Below are 22482 nucleotides of genomic sequence, written 5' to 3' on the forward strand. Positions count from 1 at the left end.
CCAATGCTTGGATCCTTTTCATCTGTCTAATCACGTTTGGCTTTCTGATTTTGTTGAATTCTTTTTATTGTTTCAGTTGGCTAAAGAACATGGTGGGATTATGAGATTTATTCAAGTTTCTTGCCTAGGAGCTTCAGCATCGTCTCCTTCAAAAATGCGGAGGACAAAGGCTGCTGGTGAGGAAGCTATCTTGAAAGTGCTTCCTGAGGTAAAACCCTTTCTTTTTAAATAACTACTAAACACGTCATGCATTTTGTTGCCATTACTGTAGTTGTTCGCTAGACCATTGAGCTCAGAAAGCCCACTCTTCTCTGCAACTATCTGTTTGATATTTGATCCCATTTTTCATTATCTTTCCTTTCTTTTATGGAGAATACCTTTTGACATTTTCTTATGTTTAGCTGAATAATCATAATTGACATTTATTAACTTCTGAGCGACAATGTATCCGGGACTGGTTTTATGATCTTTTCCTCGTCAGCTAACTGCCTCTAAGCCGGTTCGTAATATATCTTGTTTCCTAGGCCACAATTATGAGACCTGCAACGATGATTGGTACAGAGGACAGGATTTTGAACCCGTGGGCACAGTTTGTTAAAAAGTATAGCTTCCTCCCGCTCATAGGCGATGGAACGACCAAGTACGTGTTAAACCCTGTATGCAAGTTTTCCCACTGGTTCTTACCAACGTACTTGGGTAATTTGATCCAGTTCTTCCCCTGACAATGCCCTTGTTGCAGAATCCAGCCCGTATATGTTGTTGATGTAGCCGGTGCAGTCATTCAAGCTCTGAAGGATGATGGCATTAGCATGGGTAAAACATATGAACTGGGTGGTCCAGAGGTTTTTACAATTCATGAATTGGTAATTCCTAGATCTGTTCTTCTCGTTTTGTCACTGTAGTAGCTCAATGAATCTGATATTCAGGTGTTGCTCGCAGGCAGAGCTCATGTATGATATGATCCGTGAATGGCCTAGGTATGTGAAGGTTCCATTTCCCATTGCTAAGGTAAAGATCTATTTTTTTTCTTCTCATTTATGTTTCTTATGTGAGAGGAAGTTCCTTTTGAAGAAAAAAAAAATGAGAGGAATCTGTTTTTAGAAACAGTTTTCGATCTCTTCTCCAGTGTGTCCTAAATCGTTGGATTCTTGCTTTTCCATACATTGTTTGGAAATCCACTGAAGTTGTGAAATGTTCCCAGGCACTGGCAAGTCCTAGGGAGGTGATGCTCAACAAAGTCCCTTTCCCATTACCCACTCCCCAAATATTCAATTTAGATCAAATAAATGCCCTTACAACAGATACGCTGGTGTCTGATAACGGTCAGTGCATATTCTTTGAATCAAATATTAACCTTTGTTTAATAGATAAGTGTAGCTGAGTTCCTTTCCCAGAGGGGTAAATCTCACACTATTCCTGGGATTGTTCAGCCTTGACGTTTCAGGATCTGGGCATTGTCCCGCATAAGTTGAAGGGCTACCCGGTTGAGTATCTTATCCAGTATCGCAAAGGCGGTCCCCAATTCGGTTCTACTGTCAGTGAAAAGGTTCCGACAGACTTCGACCCGTAGAATTTTGGTGCTGAAGGGTACAATGAAACTGGAAAACTAAAAACGGGTATGTTCCATTCCCTTGTGTCAATAAAAAAAAGGACCCTGAAAACAGTGATTGCGTTATGCTCCTCTCCCTTTTGTTGTTTCGGCCTTGAAGAATTATAATCATCTAGATTTTTCTTACTTGAATAAAATTCAAGTCAGGAATACATTGTATTGTCTTTCTTGACGGGCGATTTTTGGCCTTAGGTGTGAAATTACAGTTCCTGGTTTGACTCAAACTTGATATACTTGGTTCCTCTGAAAACGAGTTTTCAAAATATCTATTTGACTTTATGAGTGATATGGGTTTGCTTGAGTGAAGAATCCACGACAAGCTCAGCCCACGATGGAGGACGAGTTTTGCGTCTGATTCCAGCGGCGGCATCAGCTTATATTTAAGATTGGGTTATTGTCGGGTTTGGTGTCTCTCTTTCTTTAATTCTCGTTACTAGTTATGGTTCTGCCTCTGTCTTCTCTTCTTGGTCGAGGTTGATGATGATGCTTCATCATCAATGATCATCCCCAATTATACTCTGTTATATATATATATATATATATATATATTGTCAAGGTGTTTTCTCTTTTGATAAAACACAGAGATGAGGATTTTTTTCAAATATACTAAATTAAAAAAAATAATATTTTAGCTTTAGCTTTATAAATAGTGTACAAAAAAGAAAACAAGAATATGAACAATCATATCCAAAACACAAAGTATACATACTTAGGCTAGAAGAAAGAAGCTATGATTCCACTTGTCCACAACACTTCAATGGAGATATATATCGAGTGAGTGCATTGTACAACATACATACATGTATTGTTATACATACATACATACCCTTACATCATCTTTTTTTTAGTCCACCTGTGAAAAAAAGGAATGAAATGGAATGAAATGTGAGATCATCATTATTATTTATTATAATGGATCCAAAAAAAGAATTAGCATTAAGGTAAGCAAAGGAAGACCTTTTTGGAATGCATGGTTGTAGTAGTTGTTGAGTTTCATGCTATTCTTGTCATCGGAAGAACATTAACGTACAGAAAAATCATAATACATGTATCTGTTATCATTCAAGTTTTCACAAAATTATTTTTCTTAAAAACTTAGAAAGCCATTTTGGAAAAATCAATAAAAAACCAAAAGCTATGTTTTCTAGTTTTCAAAATGTTATATAATTCAAAAACCAAAATCCAAAATCCAAAAATAAAACACATCTCAATTCAAAGTCTAAAGTTCAAAATAGCCCAACAAGCCCTTGCCGTATAAAAAAAAACGGAAGAAAAGAACAAGCCCTTGCCCTATAAAAAAAAAACGGAAGAAAAGAGAGGAGCGTGAGAGTAAAACAGTTCCACGCGCACAAAATGCGAGTAACTCTCACGCGTCCATTTTGGAAAGGTGTCCAGGGAAATCGGTAAGATTTTGCGGAACCTAGATTTCTGAGAATGAAAGCGCGTGGGGAACAGTCCCCTGTTTTTCTATTTAATTTAATATTCACAAAGTTATCCATAGACAATTCTTGTTATTAAACAGAAACCAGCTTGTGAATATTATTACTTTTACAATTTACAGGAGTCAAATTTTTCTACTATTATATTTGAAATTGAAAAGAAAAAGAATTTCCATTGGGAATACTCCGTGCGTTAAAAATAACAAAAAGGAGTTCCATTGAGAGAATGAAGATGTAAGCCCATTTTTTATAAAGTAATAATAATTTGTTTACTCTTACCTGCGTCTGTTATTATGAACAAAAGCATTCTCATATTATCGATTCCGATGTGGCCAAAGCATTTTTCTGTCCATCAAAACAGGAACCATGTGAGCAATTACGGATTCACAAAAAAAAAACGGAGTCACTTCTTGACGAACTGCAAGCCGTTCTGGTTGGAGTAACGTTCCATGAACCTCATGAACCTGTCCCAATCCTTGGGAGTCCTCATAATGTGTTTGGCCACTATCCCCTCCGGTTTCCCGTTCACAAACTTTGCGTTCACGTCCGTAGACTGTATAACCCCTTCCTCGTCGATCATGTACAGTCCCGTTATCTCCCCTACCTCACTCGACGAGTCAAACACCGACGGCTGCTCGAACGTGAACGTTGCCACTCCGTTGCTCCCGTCCCTTGACCTCGTCAGCCTCACGTCCGGAATCGTCAGCTCGTCTGTCCCTTGGATGAACTGCAACGCCGGTTTCGCCATCATTGTGATGTGTCCAAGCTTTGGCCGACAAGAAATCACCCTCGATGATGGCCCGACTCGGGGAAGGCACACCGACTGACCCGCGAAGAACGATGGTGTGATCGGATGATTACCTAGACTTGAAGACATGACAATGCCTGCCCAAGAAAAAACACAGATGAAATTGTGGGCTTTGTCGGATCGCGATCACTGGTTTTGGTAAGAGATTATGTTATTTCTAGCAACTGAGAGAACCATTTCAATTTCAAACCCCAATTGCTCATTCCAGATCAGACTTAGGATGAAACCATTGAAATTGTGGATTCAGAATACATTCAACAAACACATAATTATCAGTTCCTCTCTCCACATTCTCTCGCAATCTTATCATCCAATGCAATGCTTACAGATTACGAACGGAACTCAAGATCTTAACCGGTTTCAACCGGAGAAATCTTGATATCTGTGACATGTGGTTCATGCAGGGAGGGTTTGAGGTTTCGGCATAGTCAAGGAATCAATCACCATCACTGAACACAGGATTTGGCGTTTTCCCCTTACCAAATCGAATCAACGTACATGCAATTGGAGCAAAAAAAAAGCAGAGATTCTACGAAAATTAGGGCGAGCAGAAAGGGAGGGAATCAGAGTGAGAACCTGAGCGTGGAACCTGTGGCGGACAACGCGAGACAGGAAGCAGAGAACCAAGCGACCGAACAGAAGCCATGGTCGTGTCTGAGCGAAATAAAGACAAGAAAGAGAGACGAGCATCGGGGAAGTAGAAGAACACTGGGTGGCGGGAGATCGTGACGTGTCACCTCCTCAACCGTTCCTTCATTTCTGTCATCAGGTCGTCTCTCTCTCACAATATGGGCTTTTTAAGGCCCAAACTTTATATGCCCATTAATGGCCCATTACTAGAAAATCTCATTAGGCCTGGAAAGGTCTCCCGTAGAGCTGGAGGGTTCTATATTGCAACACGTGTCTCGTAGACCGTTGTCATTCCATATACACACAAATAATATATATACGTGTATATATATATGTACACATAATATTTTACAAGCAAAACTCGGGTTCTTTTACACTTGTCCAATACCAAGGGTGATGATGTACAGTAACAGTAGTGTGTACACTCGCTCCATAGGGGGAAAAAAACGCTTCACGTGTTTTCGTCTACAAGCAAAAACGCTTCACTGTGTCTTCTTTCGCAGATGGGTCCTTTGAGATGCCTATCATGTTCTCATTATTCGTAGCCTTCTCACCGACCCAAGGAACATCCTGGACACAGTGTCCGAATGTTAAAAAAAAAAGGATATATAATGATTTAGAATTCAACTTTGAGATAATCAAGAACAAGGAAACACATGCATGCATACCCCCAAGGGACATCGCCTACAAGCATCCAGTCTCCCTCCTTGTCCTTGTACGTTAGCACGAATTCAGAAGAACCGTCTCGTGGTGTGCTCGATCCTGATTGGACGAAAACCAAGCACAAGTGAATTCATTCTCGGACAACGAATCAAGGTCAGATGACGGATGGAGGCCAAGAAAAGAGAGACCTGCTGAGAACATTTCCTGCAGAGTCTTGGACAATGACCGGTAGGATCTATGAGCGTTCAGATCGATTTTTCTTCCGATGGGAGTGCCATCCATAGTCACCTTCACAAACATTGAGCTTCCCATCTTCACATCCCTTGTACCCTTCTTGCTTATGTCTTTGCGGCTCTCTGGATTCAGCTCTCCACCGGCTAATGCCGTGGCCATACTGCTCATCCTGTGAGTTCTAACTGGTGGCCATCCCACAGCTTGCCTGTCATTTCGCATTTTCAAGGTATCAAGAGGGTACTCATCAGCTCAGAATCAGACACAGAATTCTACGGATACTCATCAACTCTCAAGCATCAAACACGAAATTTCCAGAACACTGGAGAAAAGCTTTAATCTTTTAGAGAAATGAATCACTACCCATTAGCCACGGCCATGGGATCAGCTGTCCTCTTGACCCCAGCCGCCGCACAAGCTCTGCTCGAGGAAGAATACGAAGGAGAAGCAGAAGCAGAAGAGCAGTCCTCAGCGCACGAAACTCCAGAAACTCCTTGACCCTTCAGGCCGAGGCTCAACGAGAGACCGAGCTGGATATTGGTCTCTGCCGGACAAGACGAATCCTCGAAGGAGACCACGAGATCGCCATCGTCCGACAGAGTCGACGCCGACCCACTGGCGGAAGCGCCTTCCATTCGGAAATCTCAGAGAGGATCCGATCCTTTGCAAGGGAAAGGGGGATGTGGGTTGAATTTGAAGCAAGGTTTTCGACTATAAGTAGCCGAACAGTGAGAGGGGAAACAGAGGAAGAACAACGAGACACGACGGGTGGGATTTGTCCCCTTTTCCCCACAATTTGTCCCCTTGGTCTTTTGTAGGGTGCTTAGCACCATTGAAAAATAAAAGTCTTCTTTGGGTAATTATTAATACGACCCATTTTTATATTGAGGAATATATATAGTTATATGTATATATGTTTGTAAATGTTATAACAATTTTAAAGATTACCCATCTATTCTTAATCTTTGAAATGGGTGAAAGAACTTAGAAAAAAATTTATATAAACTCGTTTACCAAGTATGTAGATAATAAAGACACAAACTATATTTTGTTGGGACAGTAATCATTAATTGGATCCAACGATGATCAGAAGAAAAATATATTCCATAGAAATCCGATTTGCATTGGGTTTCTGAGTGTCAAAATCATTTTTTTGTTAATTATATATTTTTTTTTAGAAAATGAGGATAAAATGAGGGGGGAACTGTCGAGACCGTGAGAGTAATAAATAACGAAATCATAAATGGACAGCGAAGGATTCAACTGCAGAATCAAAAAGAAATGAGAAGTGGGGGCTCACATGTCAGCTTGGACCTCATGGGTCCCACGTCGCTGAACGTGAACCCGACTAAACCTTCTTGGATATATCATCTACTTTAATTTTTAATTGAATGTGTAAGAAATCCAATCCAAACCGATATTAGAAAGCAGAATCGATCTAAATAGCCAAGCATCCCTTTTATCTTTGTTTGGGGTCCGAATAAGAACCGACCGTTGCTTCTTTCCCATTGAAGCGATGGAAATAAACAACGTGATTGGGTTTAGGATCATCTCGTACCAAGATTGACCATTTCGGATTTCGGTTAGTATTCGATTTTGTTATATTCAGTTATAGAAAAACTATAACCATTGGTTTTTATATAAACTTCGGTTCGATTTCAGTAAAAAAATTAGTTTTTAAAAGAAATTATCGATTTTTTTAATTATTTTTTTATTCAGTTCGATTTAGATTTTTTCGGATTTAAAGAAATCATAACCATTCAGTTTTGATGTCAGGCTCAATCCGGATACGTTTATATCTTATTCAGTTCAATTCGATTTGGTTATTCGATTAATAACCACTCTCGCACGACGTACTCTAGCGACCAAAATGATGTCTCATAGCCGGCAGAATCAGATCCTTTGGACACGTGTCAGCTCCGGTACCCTCCATCTCTATCGTACCGTACCGTACCAAAGAACTAAAATGAGAAATTCGGGGTTAATCTGCCATGTGGAGAAAAATCACTCAAATATACCAAAAACGTCGCACCAATTTCTCTGATACACCAAAAAAAAAAGTAAATTTTTTTTTAATTTTATACCACTTTTTCGTTCAAAAAGTTCGAAATAACATTTCTTTCATATTTTTTACGATTTTATTACGACTATAACTAGTATACGAATAAAAAAAATATTTATTATCGTATAATAACTAAAGATCTTATAAGTAATTCATTTAGAATCAATTATAACTGTATTTAGAATCAATTGCGATGTTGTAATTATAATTATGCGGTTTCATTAAGGATAATATAGTCTTTTCGAAGTGAATTTAATCTCTTATATATTTTTTTTTGGGTGTATTAGATAAATTGGTGGGACATGTCCGGTATATCTGTGTGATTTATCCGCCATGTGGGGTCAGGAGGAAATGATACGGCGTCGTTTCATGTAATCTTGTCACGACCACTCCACAACCCCAACCATATTGACATTGTAATATCTGATTCTGGGCTTCAACAGCATCTCATTTCTTCACTTGCTGTCTAAAAGTTCCGTATGAGATGATGATTTTCCCGGCGATGGCTTGCTTCGCGCCAAAACCGCCCATGCTCTTCTCCGCTCCGGCGTTGAATCCCCGTCTGCCTCGCACCTCTCCATCGATCCCTCCGGTCTGCTCGGCTGCTCCGGCTGATGCTGTGCCGGACCCTGAATCCAATCGCATTCCCATTTCTGGATCCCGTGCCCGACGGCGGAAAAAGGAAGTCAGACGGAGTGCCGAAGCCAGTGACGAGAAGTTTACGGCAACGATTCCGCCGAAACCGAGGCGCGGGCGGCGGAGCGAGGCGGATGCCGTCGAGGATTTTGTGAGAACCTCCCTCGAGCGTACGTTCACCGCAATACGGGAGCAAAACCCAGAGGTTTTCGAGAACAAGGAGATAGCTAATTTCATCAAGGAGAGAAGCCCGCGAAGTGACGATGCAGACGTTGGTGATGATGATGATAACGAAGAAGTAAAAAAAATGGTGGTGGAGGAGGAGGATCCAGATTGGCCGCTAGACACGGACGTAGGGTGGGGAATCAGAGCATCGGAGTACTTCGACACGCATCCGATCAAAAACGTTGTCGGAGAAGACGGGACTGAGATCGATTGGGAAGGGGAGATGGACGATTACTGGGTTCAAGAGATCAACTGTCTGGAATGGGAAAGCTTCGCATTCCATCCTAGCCCCCTCGTCGTCCTCGTATTCGAGCGATACAACAGGTACAAGCTTTCACTTTTTCATTGATGAATTTTTACAAACAGCTTGTATGCATATCGGAAGTGTCACCACAATGGACTTTTCCTGTGCCGGGTAGAGATCAAACATGTTTCTTTCTTCCTCTTCCTCGAGAAATTCTGCCACCTTATCTGTATGCGTCTAAAGAGCATCAGAACTACAGAGTTTCTTCATCTGAACAGATCGTGGTTAGTAAACTAGTGAGATTCAGAGCATTTTCCAAGAAGATGGTTACCACTTCCAGTTTCAGACGATGGTATGGCAGAGGAAAAGTACTTAAATGTGCTAATGTTGAAGCTTTGTTGATGTAACAGGGCCAGTGATAACTGGAAGACATTGAAGGAGCTGGAGAAAGCGATCAAAGTATATTGGGATGCTAAAGATCGATTGCCCCCTCGGGTAATAATTCAAAAGCTTCATCCAGTTTGCCATCTACTGTAATTTGGCCTTTTTGAAACTTGACGTCATCGCCTGAAGAACTCGATCTCTTTTCTTGCTCCATTTACATGTTGTTTGACACCCTCCGTGGTACTTCGGAATCTCTGCATTTAGCTGCTCACTCTAAGAGTCGACGTGTTTTCTGAAACAGGCAGTTAAAATTGACCTAAACATCGAGACAGATTTGGCATACGCTCTTAAAGCTAAAGAGTGCCCACAAATTCTGTTCTTGCGGGGAAGCCGGATTCTGTACAGGGAGAAAGGTAATAAGAGACGTCTGTTTCCCTTTTCGCGTTTCTTTGAACAAGGGCTTGCTTTAATTTCGAAGTTTCTGCAGAATTTCGCACTGCAGATGAATTGGTCCGTATGATCGCACATTTCTATTACAACGCCAAGCGACCTTCATGGATCGACAAGGCTAATGTGTATCCCTTTCAGTAGTTGCACTGCATCATCGGATGAGGTACTATACTACGCACAAGAATCAAATGCAAGAAAGCGGGTTTCTTTTTTAGTTTGTTCCGAAATCCTATCATTCTTCATGCTGATATCTCTAATTTCGCTTTGGGAATCTTCTTGCAGGAACATCCGCTTGAACCGTGTGGATACTGATGTTTCAATCTCCTGTTTATGTTGTTCTCTTTTTAAGTTAAGTGTGCTCCATCCATGGCCAAACGTTTGTTGTATTAGAGAACGTCAATGCGTGTGAGAATAGACGGGGAGACGGGTAGGGAGTAGAACGCTTAAGCGTTTCTCTGTTGGAGATCAGAAATGTGTGTAGTTTTACTGGGCCCATGCTCCGAGTGGCGTAGTGCCGAAAGAGCCCATGACGCTGGCCCAGTCTCATGGGAATTAATATAATATATATTTAATAATATATGGACATCGAAATTGTGTATTGTTTTTAGGAAATGACTGAAAATATATATAACTCCAAAGAGGTTTACTCAAAAGAAAGGTTACGTATTTTCTATAGTTGTTAATTTCATTTTTCACAAGAATTGAAAGTCAACCCTGTGTATATTAGATTTTTAAAATACTCTTTATCTTTTACTGATTATCGAATTATATCCTCTGCTAAAAAGTATATGTAAAAATAAATATAAATTATATCTTCTCAAAAGAATGCCATAATAAATTTATAATCGTTCCTTGACAATCCATTAAATCTGATATAAAAACGAAACGAGTATTATTTTTTAAAATCGAATTTAAACAGAAATGAATAGAAATAAAACCCAAATGGAAATTCAAATAACCATCCTGTTTACCAGGCAGAGAATAAGGGTTGAAATTGATTCGGACAATAATTATATGGGCACAATACATAAATAAGTCCAACTTAAGGGGTTAAATTGGAAATAGAAAAGGTATGAAAACTCAGGGCCGATTTTCTTCGTCAGACGCGATCAGCGCTACGAATAGTCATCTCTTCTTCGGTTGGACGCTCGATTCATTCGCTGGTTTCGGGAAGAAGAATTAGAAAGATGAGGGGATTGGTGAACAAGCTCGTGTCGAGATCTCTTTCCGTTTCCGGAAAATGGCAGCAGCAACAGCTCCGCCGTCTCAACATCCACGAGTATCAGGTTCTCCTCTCGATTCCGATTTCCAACATTCTGATTTGTGGACGCCCCCGTAGATTCTCTTTTCGGAACCAAATGATCTTGAAGTATTCGAATTTTGTGTGTGATCAGTGTCTTTGGTGTATTTGTTTTGTTTTGATCCTAAGACTGGTATATGATGGGAAATTATGGAAGCGAAGCTAGGATCGCGGTGTGTTGAGCCTGTCTTAGATTCTGTATTGAATCAAATAATGGAGTATGTATCATAGATTTTCGTTTTCAATGTTCAGCGAACTAGAGGAAGAGCTGGTTTTCTGGTAGCAAATGGAGTCGTCCAGTTCTTCCTTTTCTTTATGTTTGTGGATCTCTTTGGATGAATACCAGGGGGCTGAATTGATGGGGAAATACGGAGTTAATGTGCCAAAGGGAGTCGCTGTTTCATCAGTGGAAGATGTGAAAAAGACTATTCAGGAAGTTTTCCCCAACGAAAATGAGGTACTACTTACACAACCCCTAGAGGAACAAATTCTGGCTGGGGCTTTCGAATTGTAATGCCTGTTTTATTCTTTTGGCATCTCCTTCTCGATTGCATTTTCCTCTTTTTTGGTTGATTCATCGATACTGGTTGCCTAATAGCGGCCTTTCATGATACAGTTGGTCGTTAAGAGCCAAATTTTGGCTGGTGGACGGGGTCTAGGAACATTTAAGAGTGGCCTTCAGGGTGGAGTCCACATTGTCAAGCGTGATCAAGTTGAAGATATTGCCGGTATGCATGTGAACCTAAAGAGTTTTCAATTAATTTTGCTGCAGGTGACCTGTTTATGGCACTTTGTGGTTGGTTCTCCAATTTGTTTCGTTTTTTCTTTACTAATTTGTTTCTTTTGCTTTTTCAGGAAAGATGCTTGGACAGATACTAGTTACCAAACAAACTGGCCCTCAAGGCAGAGTAGTCAGCAAGGTCTGTTATCAGTTACTCATGCAGCACATAATCAAAATTCTTATTTTGTGTGTCCGCCTTAGTGATTGCTTCTCTTCTTGGATGGGATTTTGATCATGAATTAACATCTTTCTATCTGTATCCTTGACCAGGTTTACTTGTGCGAGAAATTGTCACTCACCAACGAGATGTACTTTTCCATAATTCTGGATCGTAAAACTGCTGGTCCTGTATGTTTGACAAACAATAAACCATTATCGCTTTTCCCAGTTTTTTTATTTTTATGTTCTCTTCTCTCTTGCCATGATCTGTCTCAGACACCTGTCAGCAGTTACTAAACTAATTCCCTGTTTGTCACAGCTTATAATTTCCTGCAGAAAAGGAGGTACCAGCATTGAAGACCTTGCCGAGAAGTTTCCTGATATGATTGTTAAGGTTGTGACTACTTGATTCTTTGATCCTCTAGAAATATCGCTTGGATATTTTTTCCTCACCGGCTGTTCAATTGTAGATTTACTGATCATATCTCACTCTCGTTTATTGGTTTTCTACAGGTACCGATCGACGTGTTTAAAGGAATTACTGATGAGGATGCTGCTAAGGTTGTGGATGGTTTGGCACCGAAAGGTGCTGATAGAAAAGATTCTATTGAACAAGTGAAGAAGCTATATGAACTCTTCTGCAAATGTGACTGCACAATGTTGGAAGTAAGTCCAATCATCCTAATATTCTTTAACTTCCATGCATGTATTGGACCATTTGTTTACATTCTCTTTTGTGGTCGACATCTTGTCTTGATCACCGATTATATTGAACAGATCAATCCCCTTGCTGAGACATCGAGCAACCAGTTGGTAGCTGCTGATGCCAAGTTGAATTTTGATGATAATGCTGCTTTCCGACAAAAAGAGATTTTTGCCCTCCGTGATCCCACCCAAGAGGATCCCCGAGAGGTCTGATTCCACATATCTGTTGTCTTTTTATTATTCCTTGCTAGATGTCAGCCTTCCTTTCATTTCAATCCCTGGAACTATTGCATAATGAAGTGAAGATAATGGTGGAAGAGCGAATGTGGTCTTTCTCCTAGGTGGCTGCTGCCAAGGCTGACCTGAACTACATTGGGTTAGATGGAGAAATCGGTTGCATGGTGAATGGTGCTGGGTTAGCCATGGCTACCATGGACATCATTAAATTGCATGGTGGAACGCCTGCCAATTTCCTTGACGTCGGTGGAAATGCTTCTGAAAATCAGGTAACTTGTTTTTGCTTCGGGGTCCATATTTTCTGCTTCCTTAACTGATGACAAGGGCAGAACTTTTGATTAAGCAAGCATCCCACGTCCTTGTTGAGAGCTTTTAAAATCTCTGATTCTGTTTTTTTTTTTTTGTGTTTATCAGGTGGTTGAGGCGTTTAAGATATTGACTTCTGACGAGAAAGTGAAAGCAATCTTGGTCAACATATTTGGTGGGATTATGAAATGTGACGTGATAGCGAGCGGAATCGTCAGTGCTGCAAAACAGGTGAGTGGTCCGCTTATTTCCCGAGATCTGCATTTTCAGGAAAACTCACTCTCTCACAGTTGCCTAACAGAATATGTTCATCCACGCGTGTCTCTCAGGTCTCCCTCAAAGTGCCCGTGGTTGTCCGTCTTGAAGGTACCAATGTTGAACAGGGAAAAAGAATCTTGAAGGTACAATTCCAAGCCCGCACTTTACATGGAAATGTCAGCACATATTCCTACTTGGAGTAGAAAAAACTTTGAAGATGCAACTCCTGATAATTGAAACTTCTTTCTACAGGAAAGTGGAATGACCCTGATTACGGCCGATGACCTGGACGATGCGGCCGAGAAAGCTGTTAAAGCAACAACCAGCTAGTATAGTTAGATCACCTATAAAGAGTTCTTTCTATTTTCTCTTCTTCTTTAACAGATCCATTAGATCTGCTCAATAACGTACTGAGAGCGCAAAGGGGGCTCTTTTTCTCTTTCGTGGTCCTTTTAACATTTTCTCTCAATCATTTATGTTATAGACAGAACGGTTCAAGTCTCGTTAAAATGTTTAAAATTCTTCGGGGACTGGATAGTTCCCTGGCAGAATCTCTCTCTCTTTTGCAGATATTTAATAACAAATCAGAAACCAGGGGAGGTTTTCGCTCCTTTCATGTTCTTATTCTTTACTTGACAACATAATTCAGAGTTTCTGGTTGACAAAGTTTGAGATCCTTCAAGAATCAGATGATTCTGCACTGGAATCTCTCATCTTCCCTTTTGCAGTGAGATAGCTATCCTTCTCGAAATGCAGTAAGCAGTGGACTGGATGGTGATCATCGGGTTTATCCCAATAGCGGACGGCAAAACACTCCCATCACAGACGAATAAGCCCTCGGCCTCCCAGCTCTGACCGTTCTCGTCCACCGCACCTTCTCCTGCAGAGGCACCCATACGGCAGCTCCCCATCTGGTGTGCGGAGAAGTATGTCGTCCAGTGCTCCCCTCTCGTCCTCACTCCCCCAACCGCATCCACGCTGTCCAGAAACTCCTCCATTGCTTCTGCTGTAAGCCCCTCGCACTTCATCCTCTGTCCATCGCTCCTGTAGAACACCAGTTAGTTTTGTTTTAGAATGCAAGACCAAGACCCCGACCTAGAATCATCCTTATCTCTAGATGACCTCAAGCTAGACTGGCACTTCCTTATTCTAAGGGAAATCTAATTAGAGAGATTTTTAGTACGGTTTCGGTGAATATCATCATCTGAACTTCTCCTGAAAATGGATAATAACGAGTGATTTCTCGGAAGCAACCCTGAATTTGAAATTGAACTTAGACCAATCTAGTAGCTTCTCTTTCCAAGGTTTAGCCTCTTGATTGAGTTTCTAGTTTCTCGTATAGTTTTAGTGTTGTTTGGCATAAAACATGCAAGGCGTGTTTCTTTTTCCCTCGACCAGCTTACCTATATGTCCCAACTTCAGCAGCGCCCGCAGCGATCAGGATCCTCAAGGCTTGTCTCAGCCCCACCCTTAGACTCTCCTTATCCTTCTGGCTCAACCTGTACTTAACATCCCCTTCCTTCACAACCTCACCCGAACCGTTGTCCCTAACCAGCGCAAACACGTGAGCTGTCCTCCCGTATCTCACCATCCGGTCCTTAAAGTCCGCTGCTGAAACCCAAGGCACCAGCCCCGCATACGACGCCGGTCCTATCAGAGGAGTCTCCAGCACTGCTCTGCTTCCCGACCCTGACTCTGTGCCTGTCACATGATGAACTGACGTGATGATCCCTCCCTCGTACATTTTCCCTGAGAATTCCGAACCCTCCTCGGGGAAGTACCCCCACGTCATCAGAACCGGATGCAGCCTGAGGTTTCTACCGATGTGTGGGTTCTCCAACTTGCTCGAGAGCATCAATGGTGGAGTCAACAGCGACCCAGCTGCTGAAATCGTTGCTCGGGCCTCGAGCCAGAGTTTCTTCTTGATTTTGCCCCCTAGAGAACTAGCAATCACTCCTACACATCTCTTCCTTCTCTGGTGTCTGCCATTGCTGTTATCATTGCTGTCTTCTAATATAAATTTCTCGGCTTTAATACCTGTCAGGATTACAGCTCCGTTGTCCACGGCGTCAACAAGCCATGTCCGGTCCGTCCCATTCTTGTCTCCTGTCCTACATCCGTACCCGCAAGAACCGCAGTAATGATCTCGGGGTGAGTTTCTTGGAACTGGCTCTACTTTCAACCCGAGTCTCTCGCACCCTTTTCTGAGAACCTGGTTTTGAAACCCTTCTCTTTCGCAGCTCTCTGTGATACCTAACCTTGTCATAACTTGATCCATGGCAGAATGATATTCTTGGCTATTGAAAAGCTTGATCTTATGCTCGGTGGACCATTCCTGCAGAACATGATCCGGAGTTCTTATGGAGGCCGACCAGTTAACCGCGGAGCCACCTCCGACGGTTGATCCAGCCAAGACCATGAATTTCCCATCGACTGTTGTCATAAGCCCACTCTTCTCGTAAAGCTCGGCCATAGACGGACCTTCGAGGGACGAGTAGTCACGAGGTGAGAAGTAGTTACCTTTCTCGAGAACTACCACTTTAAGTCCGGCCATAGCGAGATTGGCAGCGGCCACACCGCCACCGCAGCCTGAACCAACGACCACCACGTCGCATCTGATGGTGTTGTCTTCAGCAACGTGGACGCCTTTGTCGAGGAGAGATTGCCTTATGGAGATGTCGTCCTCGTCCACTGTCTCTATGATCCCCTTCTCAAGAGGTCTTTCCTCCTTCCAACCTCTCTCTCTTGTGTCCACTCTGTATCCGATGGATTCCCACGCAGGATTCTTCGAATTCTCATCAGCCTACAAAACCCATATCGCTACCTATCATGTCTAAAGGGTTTTGCGTAAATCCACCTTCGGGTCACATGATATTTGACTGAAGAGTTCCGTTCATACCCGGGCAAAGAAGTAGAACAGGCAGAAGAATTTGACGAGGAGGAAGGTGATGCGGAGTGGGACGAAGACCCCGCTCTGCTTGGACCATGCCCGGAGGATTGCCTCTCTCGTGTGCAGAGGGAGCTGGGAGAATGTGTGGAGAAAGGGCCATTTGGCATCAATGCAGAGAGTTCCACAGAGAAGTAAGCTTCCCAATCTGGAAGATAGAATCTTCAAGACGATCCTCACAACCGCAACTGCTTCTGGTCGGCCATGCCTCGCCATCATCTCCCCCACCTGTTTTTTTTTTTTTACATTCAACAGTGTGATGGATTAGAAGACTGACTAAAGACCAACACCCAAATAAAGGTTTTCTTTTTGTACTTGATGATGATGATGATGATGATTTTAGTCGAAACTCTAAAGACAACCGAATCTACTCTTCTGACACCGACACTGTTCTATACACAGCACCCATCATATTATCTTATTTCTTTTTTTATTATTTTTTTCCCTCGAGCACATCGAATTTCGAAACTGGCGAGGAAGAGGTACCTCATCAGGAAGAGATGGCTGACTGTGGAAGGAATCGAGAGAAGGCGGCGGAGGGAGGAGGGTGCGACAGATGGCAGCCAGTGATTGGATCTGAGCAAGAGAGAAACCATGGCTGTAAGCTCCCTCTACTTTCCTCCACCTGAGCAGAGGATGCCCTCGGCTACTGCTCCCATCCTCCATGGTCTTGACTTGGAACAGTCTGTGTTTTGAGGTTCTTGTTTTATATGCTCTCAGTTAGGACCATACTTTGAAGACTTCCAACATGATTGGATTTTGTGAAAGCCAGGGATTTGGTAAGAATCTGTGAAATCATCATCTAATGCCGCCTTAATGGGCCCCACGTCAAACTCTTTTAAAGCTAGAGACACATGCGAACTTTCCCTTCCTCTTTTGACATCACATAATCGTTTTTGGGATTAAAAAACAAAAGATTAGCTTCTTTTTTGTAATCTTCCCACTGTAACTGTATTATTCATTTTTTGTATGCGACGAGCTGTTTTTTTTTTGTTAAAGTGTATGAGACGATCTGTTACTTAGAGCTTCATGACAGGTTCTGTTAGGGTCTTGTGGCGTCTGCACTTCTGTATTGTTTGTGAATATATATATGTGTGTGTGTGTGTGTATGCTTCTATCGCTATTGATCTTACTATGTATCATTTGAATTTTTTTATCGCCAATGAAATGAATGCTTTTTTCAAGGAAAAAAAACGTCAGGAAGTCTCTTCTTGCAAACCAAAGACAGCACACATGCCTCAACTTGTTTTTATCACATTACAGTGAAATGAATCAGGGCGAGACTCAGAAACTCAAACCCAAAGAAGAGGATAATACACTCATCTCCTCCAACCACAGAGAGGATACCAAAAAAAAGAACAAAAAAATTAGCATTTCTCATGGATACATGCCGGGTTTTCTCAGGAGTACCCGGCCCCTCCGAGTCATCGATATTTGCTTGGTAAAGTCCAGCAACCTCTATTGCTTCTTAACCTGCAAACCCACATACAACACTACTCAAAATAAATTCCTTCTTTTTTTTTTCGGATAGATTCTCTACGAAATCCGATAACAAAATTATATCCTTTTAAATCTGAAGCACCCGAGTCTGCATTCAAAACACGGAAAACATTCCAAATCTATTGAGTTTCAGACATCTTGTACACATGGTACCAGTTGCTGGGGCTATGCCAGTCATGGCACAAAGCTTGGCTTTTATGTCTGTTAAGGGTTCAGAAGCAAGAATGAGAGCTCGGGAGCTATGGGCTATCTATTATTTGAAGACAACCAGGAAACGAAATGGTTCAAAAGAAGTCACTACCTTCCTCAGGAATTTCTCATGAATCCTCAATGCTTCCCTACATGCCTTTTTAGCGTCTAGATTACCTGCTATGTCGCCCAATATCTGTAAATGATTTGAGAAAGAAAAAAAAGCCAAATTCTTTTTCAAAAAGTCGAGATCTTGATAGTTTTTGGTATTCAGAGAGAACGAGAGAGACCTGAACGACGTCGTCTAGGCCTTTTGCTTCGTTCAAGAGACGCTTGTTCTTGGTCTCCAGAACACTAGCGACCACAAAAACGGCGAGCGTTTTGTGTTGCTCAGTCTGACCACCACTCTTCACGGATTTTCTCTCAAACTTCCCGCACTGTTTCAGTAACTTAGGATTCAGTTCAGGCGCATGGCTGTTTTCTGGTTCTTCGTATGATGCAAACATGAATGGATTGTATTCCATGGCCCACATCATCTGAAACAAAAGAAAAAAAAAATCCAACTCACAGTCTTATTATCAACTCAAAACAACAAAAAACCCCAACATCAAGAGCACGTAAACAATGCAGATGAATTCTTGCCAGTAAACAGAACCCGTATCAGCCTCAGGGCTTACTCCAAACAACAGCAAACTCGTAAAAATCAAGAATTTAAAAATGATGAACAGAGATAAATTCTCACTGGTAACAAAATCAGCTCAAGGCAATAATGTAAACCCCAAAATATTTAAGAGAATGCAGATCATTTCTCACTGGTAAAGGCAATACAACAAACAGACAGAGCAAGCTCAGAACAACAGAAACACAAAATCAAGACTGATGACTTGTAGCACCATAAGTAACCAAAACAGATATCAACAGTCTTGTTACCTCCCAAAGGTACAACGCATCCATGAAGGAGAACTCCCTCCTGAAAAGTACCATCAGCATCCGTATAGCAAATAGATATTCTCCGCCGTCAAGGTCCTCTGCCAAGAGAAAGGATCGTGTTTTACCGCATTCCATGTGCCCACAAACATTTGAGTAAACCTGGCTATGACAAATTGAGATTCCAGATAATTTCTCTACCAATGTATCTAGGCGGAATCTGCCATTTCCGTAGTTCATTATGTTTATAACATGATATAAAGTTTACAATGAGGAATGCATTTTCGTAGTATCACCGCCTAGGCATGAGCTCGCTCGTTTTTAGCCGGTCTCAAACCCGGATAAAGGAGGAGGGTTTTGTAGTAGGTGACAACCACCAAAACAAAAACTATGTCATATCTTAACTTGGGATTAAGGTGACGTTGATGATGTTGATGATGAAGCCATTAAGCTATGCCATATCACAAGTTTTTGCCACTAAGCTTATTAACCAGATATGCCAACAAAGCTCATTAACTGTTTTGCCCTTGGCCCATTTGTAGATATGAAAACCACATATGGTAATGGAAGGTGTACCAAGGTGTTGATGGAGCCGAGGATTAACAGTACTAACGATCTGTGAGAGCACACCCAGCTGAGTCTGGACACCCATCGATGTTGTAGTTGCCCTAAAATTCTCTCTCTGAAATTCAATAAAAAAAATCACGAAAACAGCAATATGGGGATGACACAAGAACAACAATTATTCCAAACTTACTAGTCTTCGCATTGCACGCTCAAAACACCAGAAAGCATCAGCTTCATTCTCAAGAAGGATTATCATCGGAGAACATATATCGTTCATTCCTGCATTTAGGATATGTAGACTACTCATTTTAGCGGAGGTCTCTTTTCTCCTTTCTCCATAGGTGTGGTTAATCATTAGCAACCAGTTGATTTACCTTGGACGTAACCAATATCGGGATTCAACCACGTATAGATGGCAAGAACATCCCAGAGTCTTGCTTGATTACTGTCACTCTCATAAAAGCAGAGATACCGATCTGTTCTTACAACGTCCAGACCTGCAACAATTTTTCAGTTTGCTAGTCATACAAAAAATGTAGAAGAGCGCCTAAAGAGCTGATATAAAAGAGGATACATGCATCAACAATGCTTAAAAGCATGTAGATGGCACAATCAGAAATAGAAGTAAAACTTTATACAAGTAGGCATACCGATTTGATGCAATGAAAGCATCCACTGGAGTATTCTCTGGTCTGAAATAGCGGTTTTCACAAGCCATCCTTGATTTTCTTCAGAAGAATCCTCTATAGGTTGCCCATTTTGTGCGACCACTGGCAATGAGACGAGCCTCCCACTACCGATGACAGGAACCATTTTCCGGCATTCTTCTTTCCATGCGCTGTACTGCTCCCTTAGATGATCAGTGCGGTGAGGTTAGAGATAAATTGAAACGAAGGAAAAAATAAAGAACAATATGACAGGATAACTAATCAGTTCTCAAGGAGATAAAGCCAGGGTAGCTGTGAGGAAATTGCACAAAAGGTTACAAAGTAAACAACCATCTATAAAACTACTTGAGCTTTGAATAAATTCTTTTCAGAAAGAAAATGTAAGGACCAATCATCTATCATAAAATTTCTTAAGCTCAGAAGAAGAAATTTTCAGATGATTGCATTGAAGTAAAGAAGACATTAGTACCTCCTGCGGCTCCTCAGCTTGTTACTTTGCTCAAATGTGCTGTTTGGATCATAGCATCCTAATAAAAACTCCCACACTGCTCCTTTGATCGAGGGATGGACTCCCTAACAATGAAACAAGTCAACATCGATAAAAAAAATGGAGTCTGTTACACGCAAAAAAGGTACACTTACCCCGCGCTGTATTCGTCTCAGCACTCTTGTGTTTTGGCGAGGTTGTGAATTTTTCGACTGTTGTGGTTGTATGTGCAGGCGTTCAAGAGGTACGTGGAGATAGGAAGGGTGGCGCTTGTCAACTACGGCAAGGATTATGGAAGGCTCGTCGTGATCGTCGACGTCGTCGACCAAAACAGGGTAATCTCATTTGCTTCTTTCATATTTGAGGTTTTGCTCTCCATTGTGTCATTTTGTCGTGTTTTGATATGCTGTTGTGTAACCAATGTGATTCGGATGTGATTTTATGGCGTCTCTGTGACTCTTGTGTTGTTTCGTAAATGTGTTTCGGGAACCCTTCAGGATATCATCGCCTTGAATGTGAGCTTTTTTCTGTTAGACTCTGTTCTTAGGGAAACAATGTGTTGTCCTAGCTCGAGTTACCAATGTGTATGTTACCAATTGTGGATCTGGTTAAGAGTATTCGTAGTTGACTTCGAATTTTTACCTTCAGGATAGGGCACATTAGGTGTCGAATCATACTCTGATGTGATGCTTGTTGAGTCTCTTAATGAAGTAGTCTAATGGAACCAATTATCTTCCAGATTGAAATTCAATTGCTCACGGTACTCTTTCCATATCCAGATGCCCATCTTCTGTAAATGCAGCTGCCCATCTTCTTGCACTGAGAGTTTTGCCTGCCTGTTAAGCACAAGCACCATATCAATATATGTCATCCCCGAAAGAAAAGAAACTATAGTCAATCCCTAAACAAAAGCATCACCGTTGAACCTGAGAACGCACCCAACACTAACACTTGAAACCGCAGTAAAATTCAAAATCTGATGAGAACCCAATACGTTAAACCTCCCCAACTATGAGATACTTCAAGTCTTCAACCCGAGAACCGAGCATTAATCATGAATATGAACAGCAAAAAGGCAAACCCTGTCGATTCCTAAACAATAGACCCACCTTCATGCTTAGCGCCCACCAAATACCGAAACTTGAAAAGAAGCAAAACTCTAAATATGATGAGAACCCGGTACTTTCAATCTCCATCTATGAAGCAATTCAATTCGAATCGTGGAGAAGCATCAACAGAAGGAATAAAAAGCTAAAAAGAAGACCACCTTGAACCTCAGCGTCTATCGAATACTAAACCTTGTAAATGGAGCGAAACTCTGAATCCGATTAGAACCCAATACTTTGGATCACAAGCTATGAAACCAAACATTAACGAAGAACATGAACGGTAAAGAGGACAAACCCTGGACTTAAATCGGGTCCTTGGAACATCTGCTTCGCATTCTGGCCTAATTGGATAGAAACCTTGCAAATCCTCCCCTCCTGATTTCCACATAAATCCGCAGCAAACCATCCAAGCTTCTTCGTCTCCCTGTTCGTGAAACGAGGATCGATCATTACAAAAGAAATCACTCCCGGAATGAATTCATCACGACCACTAAAACTCATCAGGGAGAAAAATAAGGGGGGTCTTCGACAACTCGGACAAAAACACACGTGTTTGCAAAAAAAAAATCTGTTTGTTGAATTTCTGAGTATTCGTTATTAATCTGTTTCCATTCTCCTCAACTAATCTCCATTAATGGAAAGAATCACGCTACGGAAATACGATCTGAGCTCTTCCCATTCTCTTCGAAAATGTAGACATCTGGGCATTACCAAATCTACATAACAAGATAATTGAATCGAAAGAATGACCCAGACGTTGAGGCGCTTGATCCTTGAAGCATCGCCTTTTCGTTTTATTTTCTTGTTCGATTGATCTCCGGGGGAGAGAATTTAAACCAAACAACAATGCGGAGATTGGAGCGAGGGAGACGCCAGATTCACGGCTCGATCGCGTTAGGCATGCCGTTAACGTACCGCTTATGTTGACTGCAACTCAGGCGACGATCGCTACCGTTACCGT

The 22482-nt window shown here is 41.7% G+C and overlaps 7 protein-coding genes across 12 annotated transcripts in view; 3 read left to right on the forward strand and 4 right to left on the reverse strand.

Moving 5' to 3' along the window:
* The window catches only part of LOC104820067 (NADH dehydrogenase [ubiquinone] 1 alpha subcomplex subunit 9, mitochondrial), a 3206-nt gene extending 1432 nt beyond the window's left edge, over positions 1-1774 (forward strand). Inside the window, exons 7-12 of the mRNA XM_010550433.2 lie at positions 77-208; positions 525-640; positions 740-863; positions 940-1008; positions 1202-1322; positions 1431-1774. Of these exons, the coding sequence (XP_010548735.1) occupies positions 77-208; positions 525-640; positions 740-863; positions 940-1008; positions 1202-1322; positions 1431-1570 (702 nt within the window). The 3' untranslated portion in view covers positions 1571-1774. The remainder of the gene's footprint in view (positions 1-76; positions 209-524; positions 641-739; positions 864-939; positions 1009-1201; positions 1323-1430) is intronic.
* A 1535-nt stretch (positions 1775-3309) lies between these two features.
* Positions 3310-4538, reverse strand: LOC104820068 (photosystem II reaction center PSB28 protein, chloroplastic-like). The gene is made up of 2 exons (XM_010550435.1): positions 4433-4538; positions 3310-3933 (listed from the first exon to the last, which is right to left on the reverse strand). The coding sequence occupies exons 1-2, from the start codon at positions 4500-4502 to the stop codon at positions 3452-3454; spliced, it is 552 nt and encodes a 183-aa protein (XP_010548737.1). The 5' UTR covers positions 4503-4538; the 3' UTR covers positions 3310-3451.
* A 238-nt stretch (positions 4539-4776) lies between these two features.
* LOC104820069 (auxin-responsive protein IAA11-like) lies at positions 4777-6130 on the reverse strand. Its single transcript, XM_010550436.1, has 4 exons — positions 5744-6130; positions 5338-5588; positions 5155-5248; positions 4777-5056 (listed from the first exon to the last, which is right to left on the reverse strand). Exons 1-4 carry the CDS (start codon positions 6013-6015, stop codon positions 5011-5013), a joined length of 663 nt encoding a protein of 220 aa, XP_010548738.1. The 5' UTR covers positions 6016-6130; the 3' UTR covers positions 4777-5010.
* Positions 6131-7867: 1737 nt separating this feature from the next.
* Positions 7868-9981, forward strand: LOC104820070. The gene is made up of 5 exons (XM_010550437.1): positions 7868-8627; positions 8958-9042; positions 9233-9344; positions 9419-9544; positions 9664-9981. Exons 1-4 carry the CDS (start codon positions 7927-7929, stop codon positions 9520-9522), a joined length of 1002 nt encoding a protein of 333 aa, XP_010548739.1. The 5' UTR covers positions 7868-7926; the 3' UTR covers positions 9523-9544; positions 9664-9981.
* A 497-nt stretch (positions 9982-10478) lies between these two features.
* LOC104820071 (succinate--CoA ligase [ADP-forming] subunit beta, mitochondrial) lies at positions 10479-13678 on the forward strand. The gene is made up of 12 exons (XM_010550438.2): positions 10479-10667; positions 11028-11138; positions 11298-11409; positions 11537-11601; positions 11733-11810; positions 11941-12015; positions 12135-12287; positions 12399-12533; positions 12668-12832; positions 12978-13100; positions 13199-13270; positions 13380-13678. Exons 1-12 carry the CDS (start codon positions 10569-10571, stop codon positions 13455-13457), a joined length of 1266 nt encoding a protein of 421 aa, XP_010548740.1. The 5' UTR covers positions 10479-10568; the 3' UTR covers positions 13458-13678.
* Positions 13671-16865, reverse strand: LOC104820072 (long-chain-alcohol oxidase FAO4B-like). Its single transcript, XM_010550440.2, has 4 exons — positions 16561-16865; positions 16027-16302; positions 14531-15930; positions 13671-14171 (listed from the first exon to the last, which is right to left on the reverse strand). The coding sequence occupies exons 1-4, from the start codon at positions 16738-16740 to the stop codon at positions 13838-13840; spliced, it is 2190 nt and encodes a 729-aa protein (XP_010548742.1). The 5' UTR covers positions 16741-16865; the 3' UTR covers positions 13671-13837.
* Positions 16866-17260: 395 nt separating this feature from the next.
* Positions 17261-22402, reverse strand: LOC104820074 (TBC1 domain family member 15-like). Of its 6 annotated transcripts, none has more exons than XR_772909.2 (13): positions 22233-22401; positions 21817-21945; positions 21181-21248; positions 20568-20595; positions 20395-20498; positions 19908-20107; positions 19632-19754; positions 19448-19536; positions 19267-19372; positions 18694-18791; positions 18054-18299; positions 17876-17940; positions 17261-17547 (listed from the first exon to the last, which is right to left on the reverse strand). XR_772909.2 is itself a non-coding variant. In XM_010550446.2 (13 exons), the coding sequence occupies exons 2-13, from the start codon at positions 21925-21927 to the stop codon at positions 17533-17535; spliced, it is 1272 nt and encodes a 423-aa protein (XP_010548748.1). In that variant the 5' UTR covers positions 21928-21945; positions 22233-22402; the 3' UTR covers positions 17261-17532. The 6 variants fall into 6 exon arrangements, 5 of the variants coding, with proteins under 5 accessions (XP_010548748.1, XP_010548746.1, XP_010548747.1 ...); XM_010550446.2 differs by having other exon boundaries at positions 17876-17959; positions 20568-20589; positions 21175-21248; positions 22233-22402; XM_010550444.2 differs by having other exon boundaries at positions 17876-17959; positions 22278-22401.
* Positions 22403-22482: the final 80 nt, after the last annotated feature.

The sequence above is a fragment of the Tarenaya hassleriana genome, unplaced genomic scaffold (assembly GCF_000463585.1).
Source record: "Tarenaya hassleriana unplaced genomic scaffold, ASM46358v1 Cleome3, whole genome shotgun sequence".
In the NCBI taxonomy this organism is placed as follows: Eukaryota; Viridiplantae; Streptophyta; class Magnoliopsida; order Brassicales; family Cleomaceae; genus Tarenaya; species Tarenaya hassleriana.